This window comes from Ranitomeya variabilis, chromosome 1, assembly GCF_051348905.1.
Source record: "Ranitomeya variabilis isolate aRanVar5 chromosome 1, aRanVar5.hap1, whole genome shotgun sequence".
Lineage (NCBI taxonomy): Eukaryota > Metazoa > Chordata > Amphibia > Anura > Dendrobatidae > Ranitomeya > Ranitomeya variabilis.
In genome coordinates, this window is record NC_135232.1 from 785,508,418 (window position 1) to 785,523,961 (window position 15,544).

Genomic DNA, 15,544 nt, shown 5'->3' on the forward strand with positions numbered 1-15,544 from the left:
CCTGCTGCAGCCACGTCAAGTAGGCCAGCTCCGCAAGTAAGGACTCCCAGCTGGCAATGGACAACACCAATAACATCAGATCGGCGAGGGTACCGGGTGTCAGACCTCAGCCGATCAGACATTGATGACCTATCCTAAGGATAGGCCATCAATGTAAAAGTAGTGAACAACCTCTTTAATATATTGAAAACAGAAGAGCCCAATACTGACCCGTGTTTTACACCACCTTTAACTGTGACCAAATAAAAGTACTAGGGGATGTATGCCATCTAGGCCTAGTGGTTTGTCTACTTTAGTGATTTGGAGGTGGTGCTGTACTTCCTGCTGGTTTAAGCTGGTGAAATTTAATGTATGGGATTCCTAATTTTTCTTCACAAATGCAACAGCTGTGTGTGATTTAGATCATTGACAGGTTGGAAATGTGCACATCTACCAAGAGCACGGAGTGATGGCAGCATCTTCTCTTTCAATATGGAGCAGCACATCTGTGAATTCATGATACCATCAATGAAATGTAGCTCCTCAATACCTGAATCACTCGAGCAGCTCCACATAAGGATATTGCCAACACGATGTTTTACTGTAGGCACTATGCATTTTTCTTTGTACTACTTACCTTTGCATACCATACAGTTTTGAAGCCAACACATTTATCTTGTCTCATCACTCCAGAGTAGAGTCCTATTAAGCTTCACATTTTTCAGCATGGGTCCTGGCAAATTGCAGCCGGGCCTTCTTGTGTATGGGCTTTAGGAGAGCCATTCCTCTGCAGTGTATGCATTGCATTGTGTTATGGAAAACACGCACCCGTTTAATTTTCTTAGCTAACGGAAGTGAACTTGCATGTCTATTTTCTTCAACCCTTCTCTTCAGTAGATGCTCCTGGACTTCTCTATGAGATGGTTGCAGTTCTATCTTTGTATTATTTTATTCTGATTCTGAATGATAAGTAAAGCTTTGCTGATCTTGTAGCCTTCACCTTGGTTGTGTAAAGAAATTATCTTACTTAGGTCTTGTGACATTTCTCTTCCACGTGGTGCCATTGCTGAGAACATGAAATGGAAAGGGAATTTATTAAGCCATGCCTTTTTATATTCAACTGTCTGCTGGACACCTGTTTCATGAATAATCACTTACTGTGGTTGAATTCTTGTTAATTAGAATTTTGTAGTCTTAACTTCAGCTTTGCTCCCAAGACTTTCATTGGGGTGTACTAATTTTTGCAACATGGTCTTGATTGAATTTGTTAAAAAAATTACTTTTTTGAGGCTTGTAATATATGGCGCATATTTGTGTATTTTGTAGTATAGTATGTCGAGTCTAAAGGGATACTAAAGGATTTCTGACATCTGTTGGGGTGTACTCATTATACTGACCACTTTAATGTTTGAAACATTTTATAGGAGTATCACTGGGGAGTGTAAAGAGCAGAATGTTGCCATCTCAGTTATGGACATTATTGCATCTGGACACAGTCAATAAAATTGGCTAAATAGTAATATAGAAGATAAAGCAAAACTGCGCAGAATATGCAGATGCTAGTTCAAGCTGTACAATGCCTCTGCTACTGCATACAGCCTGAAAATAAGTCTCAAACTGAGACAGGACTATCTCCACATGGGTGAACATATTCCAAATTAAAGAAGATCTGTAACTTGCTCATTTTTTTAAATACCTTGTAAAACCTCAGAGTTCCCCTGCTTCAGCTTATTTTCTATTTTGTGCTGTGTCACTCCTTTTGCACACAAATTTACATTTTTTTCTTCTTAAGTGCAGTATGAGAAAACCCTGCTTTGCAGTCAATTACACATGTCTTCAGTCTTGGACTGGGGTGTGTGCTTTTATCCATCTCTCCCAGACACTGATCATCATAGCTCAGGAGCTGAAATAGCAGTTTCAGACGCTGTTGATGTATGATTGGCCGTGTATCGCACGGAAGGGGTGAAAGTGCACGTCCCCAGAGAAGACTGTGAAGAAACACCCAGTTGGGCTGCAAAGCAGAGATTTCACAAAGTGTGCTCCAGAATAAACAGCAGTGAATATCTCTGCACTGAATCGAAGCAGTGCAAAAACCAAAAAGACAGGGGAGATCAGAGATATTTACATTTTATATATTATACATATTTAACTAAATTTTTTTCTGAGCAAGTGACACGTCTTATTTAAATATGACCACTCTGTAGGAGATTTTCAATGTCAAGTCCCCAGATCATCAAGACTGGCGTTATTCATGCTAGTCTTTTAAGCAGCATTTTTAGTGCATAAGATTTGGAATTTTATTTTTTTTTCATGTATTTTTTCAGGGATAAAACACACCAAAACAATTCAGTTCACCTGTGTTTTATCCTACATGGTAACATGGCCAACGTCTGATAAACCCCATATACCGCTCTTTGAACACTTGTTGTCTAGCTAATAACTGTGAAAACCAGGAAAAGCAAGGAAATTATGTACCGTATTTGTTCTTGAAATAATAATTCATTGACAAGAAGCAAAAAGATAATTTTTTTATTAAGAAAAATAATAAAACAAATATGGTTGGTGACAATTCTAAAAGATGTAGGTCTGGTTTAAAAAAGGACCCCCTATATGAGAAACCTCAAAACAGCGTGAAGTTCAGCATATTGGGGTCCTTCCATGAATCCAGGCCTGACACACTAATGACTAACAACGGTTCACTATTGCAGCAGTAGTGAATGGCACATTTTCACCTTCTCCACTAAGGTCCACTATGGCTTCCCTATATGATCCACTGTTAAAAGGATCTTCATGAGTTCCTAGCTGAAATACTGCCGTGAAGAACCGCTTTTTTTGGGTGTTATAGGCATCTTTTGGAGCATAATTTATATCTACATAAGAGAATGAAACAGGTAAGGTGTGATACTGTTGTGGCCTTCATTTAGGACAATCCCTTTGCAACTTTCCACACACCCCTCCTACCCAATTCATCTGTATTAGCGAAACTGCTAACATCAGCTCTTGCACTGTTGGAATTAGTCTGTCCACATAGCGGACCACATAATACTACATGCATAGCCAGCTTCACATGAACACCAGCAGTTCTCTAGGGATCTTAGAATATGGATCTACGGAAATCGAAAATTTCCCAGGCAGTTTAATTTAAAGACAGTGTCCGCTACTTTTTCATTGATGACCTAGCCTTAGGATAGGTTATAAATGTCTGATCGTCCAGGGTCCGTCACCCGGCACCCCCGCTGGCCAGCTGTTATCGGTGTTGGTGGCCGTCGTCCGGAAGTACACACTTGCGGAGATGGCAGTCTTCTGGTATTGGCAGAGGAAGGGCACTGCACATCCGCTTCCTATTCAAATCAAAAGGAGGTGGATGTGTATTACCCTGCAGTGACCACTACCAGAAGACAGCCTGCTCCACAAGTGAGCACTTCTGTCCAGCAGCCGCCAATAACAGCTGATCAGCAGGGATACCGGGTGTCGGACCCTGGCCAATCAGACATTGATGACCTAACCGAAGGATAGGTCATCAATGAAAAAGTAGTGGATAACCTCTTTAAACATGTATTCCAAGCAGAAGCATGTATCAAAGGTAGGATGAGTTTTAACGGTAGATCAGTGGAGCACAAGCCCTGCCTCTCAATTCCAAGCCTATAACATTGACTGAAACAACTAAGGCTACTTTCACACTAGCGTCGGGTAACGTCTGTCGCAATGCGTCGTTTTGGAGAAAAAACGCATCCTGCAAAGTTGCCCGCAGGATGCTTTTTTTCTCCATACACTTGCATTAGCGACGCATTGCGACGGATTGCCACATGTCGCATCCATCGTGCGACGGATACGTCGTGTTTTGGCGGACCGTCAGCACAAAAATAGTTCCATGTAACTTTTTCTGTGCGTCGCGTCCGCCATTTTCGACTGCGCATGAGCGGCCGAAACTCTGCCCCCTCCTCCCCGGACTGCAGAATGGGCAGCGGATGCATTGTAAAACTGCATCCGCTGCCCACGTCTTGCAGAAATTTCACAGGTTGCGTCGGTACGTCGGCCTGATGCATTGCGACGGGCCCGTACCGACGCAAGTGTGAAAGTAGCCTTAGTGGTGGTCTGGAATTGATCGGAACCCCCCATCAACGTAACTCGTATCACCTGTTAATTGAAAAGGTGGGAATGCTTTTGGCCAGTATATCCCTCTAGACAGTATACAGTAATCTTTACTAACAATTGAGTACAGAACCGTAATTCAGATCCATGCTTTAGTGGGAATTAAAGTTAGTTACACGTGACAATGTCTGATGCTGGTATTATTAGGCTTCTTTCACACTTGCGTCGGTACGGGTCCATCGCTAAGCGTCGGCGCGATGTACCGACGCACGTTGTGAAAATTTGGCACGACGTGGGCAGCGGATGCAGTTTTTCAACGCATCCACTGCCCATTCTAAAGTCCCGGGGAGGAGGGGGCGGAGTTCCGGAAGCGCATGCGCGGTAGGAAATGGCGGACGCGACATACGAAAAAAACGTTCCCTTGAACGTTGTTTCGTGCCGACGGTCCGCCAAAACACAATGCATCCAGTGCACGGCGAACGCGACATATGGCCATACGTCGCGATCCGTCGGCAATACAAGTCTATGGGCAAAAAAATGCATCCTGCAGGCACATTTGCAGGATCCGTTTTTTCCCCAAAACGACGCATTGCGACGGACGTCACACGACGCAAGTGTGAAAGTAGCCTAAGGGTTTTCTTATGAACAAGGTATATTTAATCAATAGATCTTGGAATAAGTTCAACAATTGGATGTGTTTAGATAAAATGTCAGCGTGCTGAGATAATCTTATACATGTGCCCCTGCTGTGTACTGTGTAATGGCCGTGTGTGACCGTGCAGGAACATGGTGTGATCATACCACAGCTCCTGGCCAGGGGAGGAAACAGAAGGGTATACAGACAGGTCGGCAGGGGATCACAGCTGATTCTTTCTGTGAGGCAAAACATTTCACTACCTGGTTTTAAGCAATGCTTTAACTCAAAGAACTCGGTTGCGATCCCCCCGCTGTCCTGTCTGTATAGTCTCTGTATACTCTTTTTCTTCCTCCCCTCCCGCACGGTCAGACATGGCCATTACACAGTACACAGCAGGGGCACATTTATAAGATTATCTCAGCACAGGAACATTTTATTTAATCACATCCAATTGTGGAAATTATTATTATTCAAAGATCTATTGATTAAAATTAACTCTGTTCCTAGGAAAAGCCCTTTAAGCATATAGCTATCGCACACAGACCTGCACTGTACCATATACATGAAGCTTCGTAAATTTTTCTAATTGTTAGGGTTAATATGAAAATCTAAACCATAAAAGGATTCAATAGCTGAACAGGGAAACTGAGGTAAAACCAAAAGATTTCTTTAGTGAAGGGGTCCTACCTTTGCCCTGTTGTCCCTTTAAAAAAAAATGGCTTGCGAAAAGCCAAAATATGTTCAAGCGACCTGGTGACCTTACAAAATAACACAACTCGTCTAAAGATATGTCGACATGTTGAGTATTCGAAGCAGATTTGTTGGCAGGCAAAAAAAACTATGCATAAATTGCACATGTTTTTCATGCATTTTTATTTGCGTTTTTACCCCATTCATTGTAATGGGCGAAAAACACTGCAGAAACGCTGAAAGAATTGACATGCTTCAGATCTGAATGAACCCTCTTGATTTTTGAAATCTGCAAGTAACAAATAAGCAGCATGTGCGTGAGATTTCAGAAATCGCATTCATTTTGTTGCTACTGTAAAACTGCGTTTTTTCCACTGCAAAAATATAGCGTGTGAACAAGCCCTAAGTCAGGACATACATTTGCTCAGCAGATACATGGAAGGCTTGTCATAGAATGAGGATTTTTTTATAGGACAGTTAATGTTGTTTTGGGGGGGATGTCATGTAAGTAAATTGGCGCAGGAAACGACACAACAGTTCTTCTACCACTTTGTAGTAGTGTTTTAGAGCACAGCAGCTAGTGTGGTTTCTCTACAAAAGATGCCCGTAACACCCACTACAGCCTTCTAAACAGCAGGCGTCTGTTGTCGGCCTCTTGGCACCAAGTCACCAATGTTGCTGAGAAGTGCAAGATTATAGCAATGCAGCATTTTGAGTGCAAATCACAGTAAAGTCAGATCAGAGACAAGAGACGTGTGCACAGAACTGTGGCTTTGTTCAAAAGTGAACTACAAATACATTAAAATAAAGTGAAACGTTAGAACAATAAATTAAATGGAGTCCATATCCCATCTGAGGGCATTCCCATTTCTCAACCCAAATGGAAAGCATTGCGAGAATGCACACTGACACACGTGTGACCTGGCAGATCAGCCAAATATGAGGGATACTTAACGGTAACATTATGCACAAAAAGACACCGGACATACTGTAACACAGAAAATCACAGACAGATGAGAGGGCAGAACCAATAACCTGGACAGTACGTCAGGAAAAGCCATCATGATGTCAACTATTTGTTCTAGCTGATATGTCCAGCGCCCCTCTCTCCCTCCTAATTTACCTTTTCTCAAGGTAAGGCTGTACACAAACCCAAGGCTATAAATAAGATTAAAAATAGTGAAAGTTGTTACGTTACAGCAAACAACTAGGAACTACATACATCTGTGAGGTATGGCTATACCGTGTACAATAAAACCCTCCCGGTAAAACAAACCGATTTCGACAGGATGGCCAGCCATCAAACATGCATGGAGGCACTGTGATTCTTCTCTGACAGCAGATGTCAAGGAAAAGAAAGCTTGGGCATGTTTAATTTCAAGGACGACAGGCCGCCGCCAGAACTGTCTGGCAGCGTTTTTTTTTTCTCCCTATGGAGAAGACAATCTCGGCCAAGCATGTTCAATACGTGTAGTGAGGAGATCGAGACGAATAGCTGTCAGATGAACAAACAAGGCAGCCGATCGCTACGTAAAGCGTATGGCTAGATATTGCGTTACTATAGCTCTGGTGAATAAATCAGCGCGTACCTTATTTTGTTTGCATTTGTAGTTCGCTTGGCCTTTGTGGATTCTCATAATGTTTAAAAGCCGAAGGACACGTGAGCAGCTGATCTGCCTTTTCTAGTAAATCCAACAATCTCTCCACCATAAACTTGTGCGACATTTGGGTTAAGAAAGTATGAACACCGGTCAGCTGACTGCTACACATGAATCAGAACACACATACAGCATTTCTACCATACCCTGAGGTTTAGATTATCTGGCGTTCCTATGCACACATAGACCACGCCTGTTCCCCCAACATTCCGATATCAGGACGGTTTACAACATTGCAGAAGTAAAACCAAAAAGACCCGTGTAATGCATAATCCTTAGAGGCAATGTATCTTCTCGCATGGATCCCAGCCAGCATATTCAGCCATGTTCTACGCTTTGTAGTGACAGAGTAACCAGAGGTCCACTGGAGATCCTAATATGCAAGGAATTAGTGCTGGTCCATTCTTTCTTTTCACAAATCATCTAGCTACTATCCACTGCTGGTAACTACTGGCTGGTGCTACTTTCAATAGCCTTATTGTAGCCATCTATTGATGGCTGCTAATGTGGTGTTTAAGGGACGACACCGATATGTGTCCATCTGTATTGATGGCCACATAAAATGGGGTGGTAGAGGATAAAGTTTTCAAAAAAACAGAAAACATTTGATTACCTACCATTACCTACTCCGTTGTTCCAAGCATCTTCATAAATAAGTTTCTGAGTCTGAAGGAAAAACTATAACTGAAATATAAGCTCCTCCATGCAAATAAGGCTCGTAACATCATAAATCATAGCTATGCCACTTACATTGCCACCTGCCTCTCCATTGATGAAGGAAAAGTTCACAACATGACCGACCATAGCAAAGAACTGCATACTTGCAAGTGTGCTTCACCAGCATCTGGAGAGGGTCAGGCAGGCGGTGCCCAGTTTAGAGTAAGAAAACTTTAGCACGGGTTTTAATACTGCAAATATTTTAGCTATAGTTTCCCTTTCTTCCAGAAATAACAGCAACCCACTGGGAGCTTAGAGACTGGAAATCTGTGCCTCCAAAATTAGAGAAGAAATAGAACCATGACATTCCACCATGCTCTCCCATGCGGTTTATCTGATGTTGGGGACAATTTGTTTCTTCTGATATCAGATTTTCTTTTAAATACTTATTTTTTTCATAAAAATCCAATCCTCCTCCAGAAAAATAAAATGTAAAGTGTGTGTGAATAAAAATAAAATAATAATGATGTGACAATTTGGCGTTACGTTCCTAATGGAAGATATGTGATGTTTCCCTCTTGGTCCAAACAGACCTCCCCCTGGCCTGCAATCTCCTCCATAGCAGTATTAGCGGATGCCGCCCTCCTAGTGTCCTTTTGTGTCTGCGTCCTTTCAGATGATAATTTCAGGTTATCAAAGTTCAGTACTTTTTTCTGCTTGGTCAGAGCGTTCTTTGATGGGAGTTCTAAGCGATCCAGCTGGTTGGCCACACTTCTGCAGCTGTCTACCGGAGAGGGTTGATCAGTTTCATCACTGACTTGGGCTGAATCGTCTGTGATCTGGATTTTTGAGTCACTGTTTTCCTCATCCACAGGACTCTCTTCCTGTTCGGTTTCAGACTCTCCTTCTTCCTCCAGTGTCAGTTCAAACTGAAACTTGTCTCCTGTGGTGCTTCCCCTGTCGGGGTCTAGTTCTTCTGGTGGAGGGGATGGACTCTGGGGGATCATGCTTTGATACCACTCTCTATTGTCCTCTAAAGTGTCCAATATTTCTTGGGCATCTGGGTGTACCAAGTCGGCCCAAGTTTCCCACAGAGGATGCACAATGTAGTCAATAAAACCAACCTGCAATGAAAGAACAATAGAGAAGTGAGCGCTAGCTATGCTCAGACATGCAAAGTCTCATGGACATCAGGACTGGAACAGACATGAAGCACACTGTGTAGACTCACTGTAGAAATATCAGATTGACCTGGACATTATTAGCTTCCTGTCATATATTGCTAAAAGCAGTCTTCATTGTGATCACTGTGTTTAGGATAGAGACCCCAAACCACAGAAGAGACTTGGTGTAGAGGAATACATAGGTGTTATGGTCCCCTACTTCTGATGTATCACTTAAGTTTCCTGGGTGCAGCAGTTATGATAGAACCACAGTTTCCTCTCCTGCAGATCTACCAGAGTTTACATAACCCGCCTACACCACAGCTTTCTGTGTACAATGTATAGTGAAAGAGCGCTGCTAATCAGTGCTGGGGGCAGGGTAGGACTAGGAGGCATGAGGCCAGTTGTCCTGAAGTGATAAGCTCCTGCTGATAAAACACTGATTGTATTGAAACAGCAAAACACAGTCCAGTAAGTGACACATCGCTGTAGTCAGATTCTCTTTCCCTATATCATGGTGCTCTCAGATTACGTAGCAAAAATCTTGTGACAGATTCCCTTTAATGTCACCCATCATGCTACCACGAGTGTGAAAGCACAACCAACATTCAAAAGTGACCAAAACATCAGCCAGTAATCAGTGATAATGAGATGTGGTCTGTGGTCCTCACCGGCAGAAACGCTCCTTTATTGAGTGTGTCTTGATAATTACCAATAATTTCCATCTGTTGTCTATTCCATTTGCACAACAGCATGTGAAATTGATTGTCAAACAGTGTTGCTTCCTAAGTGGACAGTTTGATTTCACAGAAGTTTGATTTACTTGGAGTTATATTTTGTTGTTTAGGTGTTCCCTTTATTTTTTGAGCAGTGTATATATTTCCCAGAGTAAACAGGCTGCCAATTATCTAATGAATGCAAAATTCTTATTCATAGAGTAAAATAAGCTTGCTTAAAAATCATTGCTCTCGGCAGCACATATGCTGCCGAGAACAATGAGTCTTGGCACACAGAATGGTACATTACCGATCATTCTGTGCTCATGGCAAATGCAGTTGGCCTGTCTAAGCAGGTTATTAAACATGTATTGTTTAATGAGAGTCATCAGTAAGTGTAAACCCGGTATAAATTTTATTCGCCAATACCAGACTACCCTTTTAAGAGGAACCCCAAATGTAAAAATAAATGATAACCCCAAGTAATAGCACTGTGACTGCAAAAAAACCCAAAGATTTTTGCAGAACTCACATTGAGAACACAGGGGCTAATCTCTTGCTGATTTAATTCACTTTTGGCTCAGGGGAAAAGGCTCTAAAAATGGGGCAGGGCTGAACAATCTTTGTATCCTACTGTTTTTACACCAGTTATTATAAAGGTTAATTTTATATTTTTACAGATTGGACTTTTATAAACATAGCTGTACAAATTTTTATTTTTTTGCACTGTTGAAAATTTACATAGCTTTGAATAGAGAAAATTGGGATTATTAAAATTGCTGTCAGTGATTGACAGGAGTATCTAAATGGTTAACAGCAGCATATGAAGAAGGCTCAGCTGCAGCAGTGCGGTGACTAGAACAGCTATTTTTTCAGAGAAACATCGGATGGCGTGCTCTTCTAGTCATCTGTCCGGTGACTTCTGAATGGAGCAGGCATCGCTTCAAGAGCCAGCACAGCCATCTAGCATGGTCTGCATTGGACCTGCGTTCATTTTAAGGAACCGTAATTACAAAAATGACTCTTAGCTAAAAATACATAGAGTTAGGTGAAAAAGGACAAATCCTTTAAGTTAGTCTCCATATTTGAACACCTGCTGTCCTACCTAAAAGCAGATAATATAATATAAGAATATAAGAAGGGAGGAGTACCTGTGATTTTTCAACAGATGCATTGTGCTTATCACACATCGGACTGATCTCCATTCCCTTTTCCCGCTCCTTATCTCCTTGATGGAAGAATTCCACAATAATCCGATCCGTCCATTGGCGATACAACTCCAAAGGTTTGGTGGGATTGCTGAGGTCTGCACAATGAACCATGTTTTGAAGGACCTAAGAAGAGAACAATGGAGAAGATGAAAACACTATATAAATCACTAAAGATTGGCTCGGTTTCTGGTATTTACATGGAGAAAGGGAGCCAAGACTTGCTGTATACTTGCATGAGGCTCAATACTTGAGGTTTGCTGTATATTGCTCATCTAAGGCCATGTTCACACGTTCAGTATTTTACCTCAGTTTTATAAGCCAAAACTAGGAGTGGGTGATAAACACAGAAGTGGTGACGTGTTTCTATTATACTTTTCCTCTGATTGTTCCTCTCCTGGTTTTGGCTTACACATACTGAGGTAAAATACTGACCAAATACTGACCGTGTGAATGTGGCCTAAGGAAGACTTCAGAAGCGATCAGAACACTCATTCGCTTCACAGAAATTTTCGATGGGAATGGTTTCAATCAATCAAAAGAAAACAAATATGAAATACAATTTTTTCTTCCCACATTTCTCTGTCCGGTGAACTCACTGATTTTGGGACAGTTTGGGACACAATTTTATGAGACCGCACGCTCTATGTAATCTCTGAGAAAGTCGGCACTAACAAGAGGAGGGAAACCTGTAATTCTTATATATTATTTAGTGCCACAAAATTGTTCACAATACAGCTGTTACAGCAAAGATGAAGTGGCCTGATTTGGCCAAAAATGTACCATACCTGTATTCGATCCGAATAATTATCAAGCAGCAAAACGCCCAAACTGGTCACTTTTTTCGTTTCTACCATGGTCTTTAGGTCAGCCAGAAGATTCATATGTTTGGACATATCAGTAGCCAGTACCTATAAAAGAAAATTTAAAAAGATTAGCACAGAAAATGTCTTACATTCCCTCCCCTAGAATATCACAGACTATTCGGAGCTGTAAGTGCTCCTGGACACTATGCTCTAAATGATCAATTCTCTTCCTGGCATGTAAAAGAGATCTTCCATGTGATTCCAGACCATGGAGTTACCAAAGAACTAGCTACTGTTAGTTCTAGAGAAAATGAGGAAGCAGCACACCATTACTTTAGTGCAAAAAAAGCTGGTTTAGTGGCCCATTTGTGCGACGTTTTGGCTCGGTGTGTGAGCCTTCTTCAAGCAATGTGTAAATGCATATACAGAGTATTTAAGGTATACAGTGGGGGAAATAAGTATTTGATCTCCTGCTGATTTTGTAAGTTTGCCCACTGACAAAGACATGAACAGTCTATAATTTTAAGGGTAGGTTAATTTTAACATTTAGAGATAGAATATCAAAGATAAATTCCAGAAAATCACATTGTATAAATTATATACATTTATTTGCATTTTGCAGTGAGAAATAAGTATTTGATCCACTACCAATCATTAAGAATTCTGGCTCCTACAGACCAGTTAGACGCTCCTAGTCAACTTGTTACCTACATTAAAGACAGCGGTCTTACATAGTCACCTTCATAAAAGACTCCTGTCCACAGACTCAATTGATCAGTCAGACTCTAACCTCTACAACATGGGAAAGACCAAATAACTTTATAAGGATGTCAGGGACGAGATCATAGACCTGCACAAAGCTGGAATGGGCTACAAAACCATAAGTAAGACACTGGGTGAGAAGGAGACAACTGTTGGTGCAATAGTATCAAAAATGGAAGAAATACAAAATGGCTGTCTTTTGACATTGATCAGGGGTACCATGCAAAATCTCACCTCGTGAGGTATCCTTGATCATGAGGAAGGTAAGAGATCAGCTTAAAATGACATGGGGGAACTTGTTAATGATCTCAAGGCAGCTGGGACCACAGTCACCAAGAAAACCATTGGTAACACATTATGCCGTAAAGGTTTAAAATCTTGCAGTGCCCGCAAGGTCCCGCTGCTCAAGAAGGCACATGTGCAGGCCTGTCTGAAGTTTGCCAATGAACACCTGGATGATTCTGTGAGTGATTGGCAGAAGGTGCTGTGGTCAGATGAGACAAAAATTGAGGTCTTTGGTATTAACTCAACTTGCCGTGTTTGGAGGAAGAGAAATGCCACCTATGACCCAAAGAACACTCTCCATTGTCAAACATGGAGGTGGAAAGATTATGTTTTGGGGGTGTTTTTCTGCTAAGGACTACTTCACCGCATCAATGGGAGAATGGATGGAGCCATGTTCCGTAAAATCCTGAATGACAACCTCCTTCCCTCCGCCAGGACATTAAAAATGGGTCATGGCTGGGTCTTCCAACAAGACAGTGACCCAAAACATACAGCCAAGGAAACAGATGAGTGGCGCAAAAAGAAGCACATTAAGGTCATGAAGTGGCCTAGCCAGTCTCCAGACCTTAATCCCATAGAAAACTTATGGAGGGAGTTGAAGCTCCAAGTTACCAAGCGACAGTCTCAAAATCTTAATGATTTAGAGATGATCTGCAAAGAGGAGTGGACCAAAATTCCTCCTGACGTGTGCGCAAACCTCATCATCAACTACACAAAACGTCTGACTGCTGTGCTTGCCAAAAAGGGTTTTGCCACCAAGTATTAAGTCTTGTTTGCCAGGTGCAATTAAATGTATATAATTTATACAATGTGATTTTCTGGATTTTATTTTTGATATTCTATCTCTCAATGTTAAAATTAACCTACCCTTAATATACCCTTATATAGACTGTTTAGATCTTTGTCAGTGGGCGAGACGAGCGGTGGATGCCGCATCTGAGGTGGCTGCGCCCAAGCATCTCACAGGATTCAGATTACAATCCCACACAATTTGTATTTACAGACCTGCTATAAATGCGGACATCCCGGGGACTATCCCCACCTATATCCTAGATATACGACCTATCATAAGTACGTCACTGACGAAGGTCAAAAGTGACCGAAACGTTTGTTAAGCGTACTACAATAAATCATCACACCATTAAGCTGAGTGCAAGGTTTCATTCTTACTACTGAACGGTTTGGGGACCTACGTTAGCACCTCTTATAGTAGTGCTCACGGGGTTTTTCCTTTGTCAGTGAGGAAACCTACAAAATCAGCAAGGGATGAAATAATTATTTCCCCCACTGTGTAGTTAAATGAATGTACTTTACAACAATAAATCTCATAAGAGTGCTATTCCATAGTTTACAATTCATTTTATACATAAAGCGTAAAGGCATATTATTTACAACAATATACAGTTATACAGTGCCATAAAAAAGGGCATATAGGGCAGTCTAGGGAAGAAGTCAGCTAAAAACTCAATTGGTCATAATGCAATCAGCTGTATGGAATTACAACACATGACTCAACCCGTATGAAATAGCGCCATATCGGCGTCCTAAGAAGTCACATGTGCATGTCGGGTAGTAAGTATGATGAAAAAGTATAGCGAAAACTCGCGCGTGCGCAATTGCGCTCCGGCGGGTCCAGCACCATCTCAATAAGTAGAAGACTTCCAGCGCATGAGCACAACTGTCCCACTGTCAGCATGACTTGGCACACGCGTGATTACAACTCCATGTACCCAGCGCCCTAGGGGTTACAGACACACCCTTTGCCCATATTCGACAGGTATATTTCTTAAGTAAGCACTCATGGCTGACAGAACACTCACGGTTCAGGTTCACTAGTCCCCCCAAAAACCAGCCCATAACAGAACGTAACCCCCACAACACTTACTGTGCTGGAGGAAATACAACTCTGACACCATTAGGCATAGTGAAACATATCTCCCCTCTATTACATTACCTGTGACTCTATCACCTAACCTAATTGATAAACTACACTATGGAAAGGAGGAATTTCACAAGGGGGATGAAGGCAATCAACATACCTAAAGGGTAACACCTAATTTATTCATACTGTTTTAATGTATTTAATGTCTTAATCCATTGTAGTTCCTTAATTTTTAACATTCTCACTCAATCACGACATGGCATGTAAAAGAGATCTTCCATGTGATTCCAGTCTATGGAGTTCCCAAACTAAAAGGGACTCATTCACGTCTAGCTACTGTAAGTTCTACAAATTTCCAATCCGCAAAATACAAAATATTAAAGGGGAATTCCCATCGCCAATATCATATCCCAACATATACCTCCTATTAGACATGTTAGTTCTTCTGATTCGCTGTGTCACTTGCCCCATATGCAGGTATTGCAGTAGCTTAGGTATCCATGGTTACGACTACTAGTGGTTGTAACATTAAGCAACTTAGAGAATCAGAAGAACTATTCTACATTTCTAATTTAAGGTATGTGCTGAGATTGTTATTATTATACCTACTACATATTGGGATAGGATCTTGGAGATGGGAATATCCCTTTAAAGTGGTGTCCACTACGTCTGGACAATTCCTTTTTAAATGAAGTAGTCCCCCTTGTGAAATAAAAATAGCATAAATTCACCTCTTGCACCAGTGCTGTTCTAGCGATGTCGGTACAGGTCTGCCGCAGTTTGTGTGAGTCCTGTAGCCCAATATCGAACACCGATGGGCGACAAGGCCACATGAACCCCAGTGCCGGCATCAATGGAAAAGTGCTGATGTAGAATGCGAGTATCCGGGTAGTGGACAACTCCTTTAATTCTTTGATTCTGAGACGATGCTGGCACCAGCATGGCTGTCAGTAAAATGGATTTTGGGCTCCCGTGCCTGCTTGGCCTCTATGAAGTTACTGTATATCAT

The 15,544-nt window shown here is 41.7% G+C and overlaps 1 protein-coding gene across 5 annotated transcripts in view; it reads right to left on the minus strand.

Moving 5' to 3' along the window:
* Positions 1–2,493: 2,493 nt before the first annotated feature.
* PDE4C (phosphodiesterase 4C) overlaps positions 2,494–15,544 on the minus strand; it is a 670,949-nt gene continuing 657,898 nt past the window's right edge. For all 5 annotated transcript variants that reach the window (XM_077272881.1, XM_077272892.1, XM_077272912.1 and 2 more), the window contains 3 exons: positions 11,589–11,711; positions 10,744–10,926; positions 2,494–8,837 (listed from right to left, as the gene is read on the minus strand). In XM_077272881.1, coding sequence (XP_077128996.1) covers positions 8,256–8,837; positions 10,744–10,926; positions 11,589–11,711 — 888 coding nt within the window. In that variant the 3' untranslated portion in view covers positions 2,494–8,255. The remainder of the gene's footprint in view (positions 8,838–10,743; positions 10,927–11,588; positions 11,712–15,544) is intronic.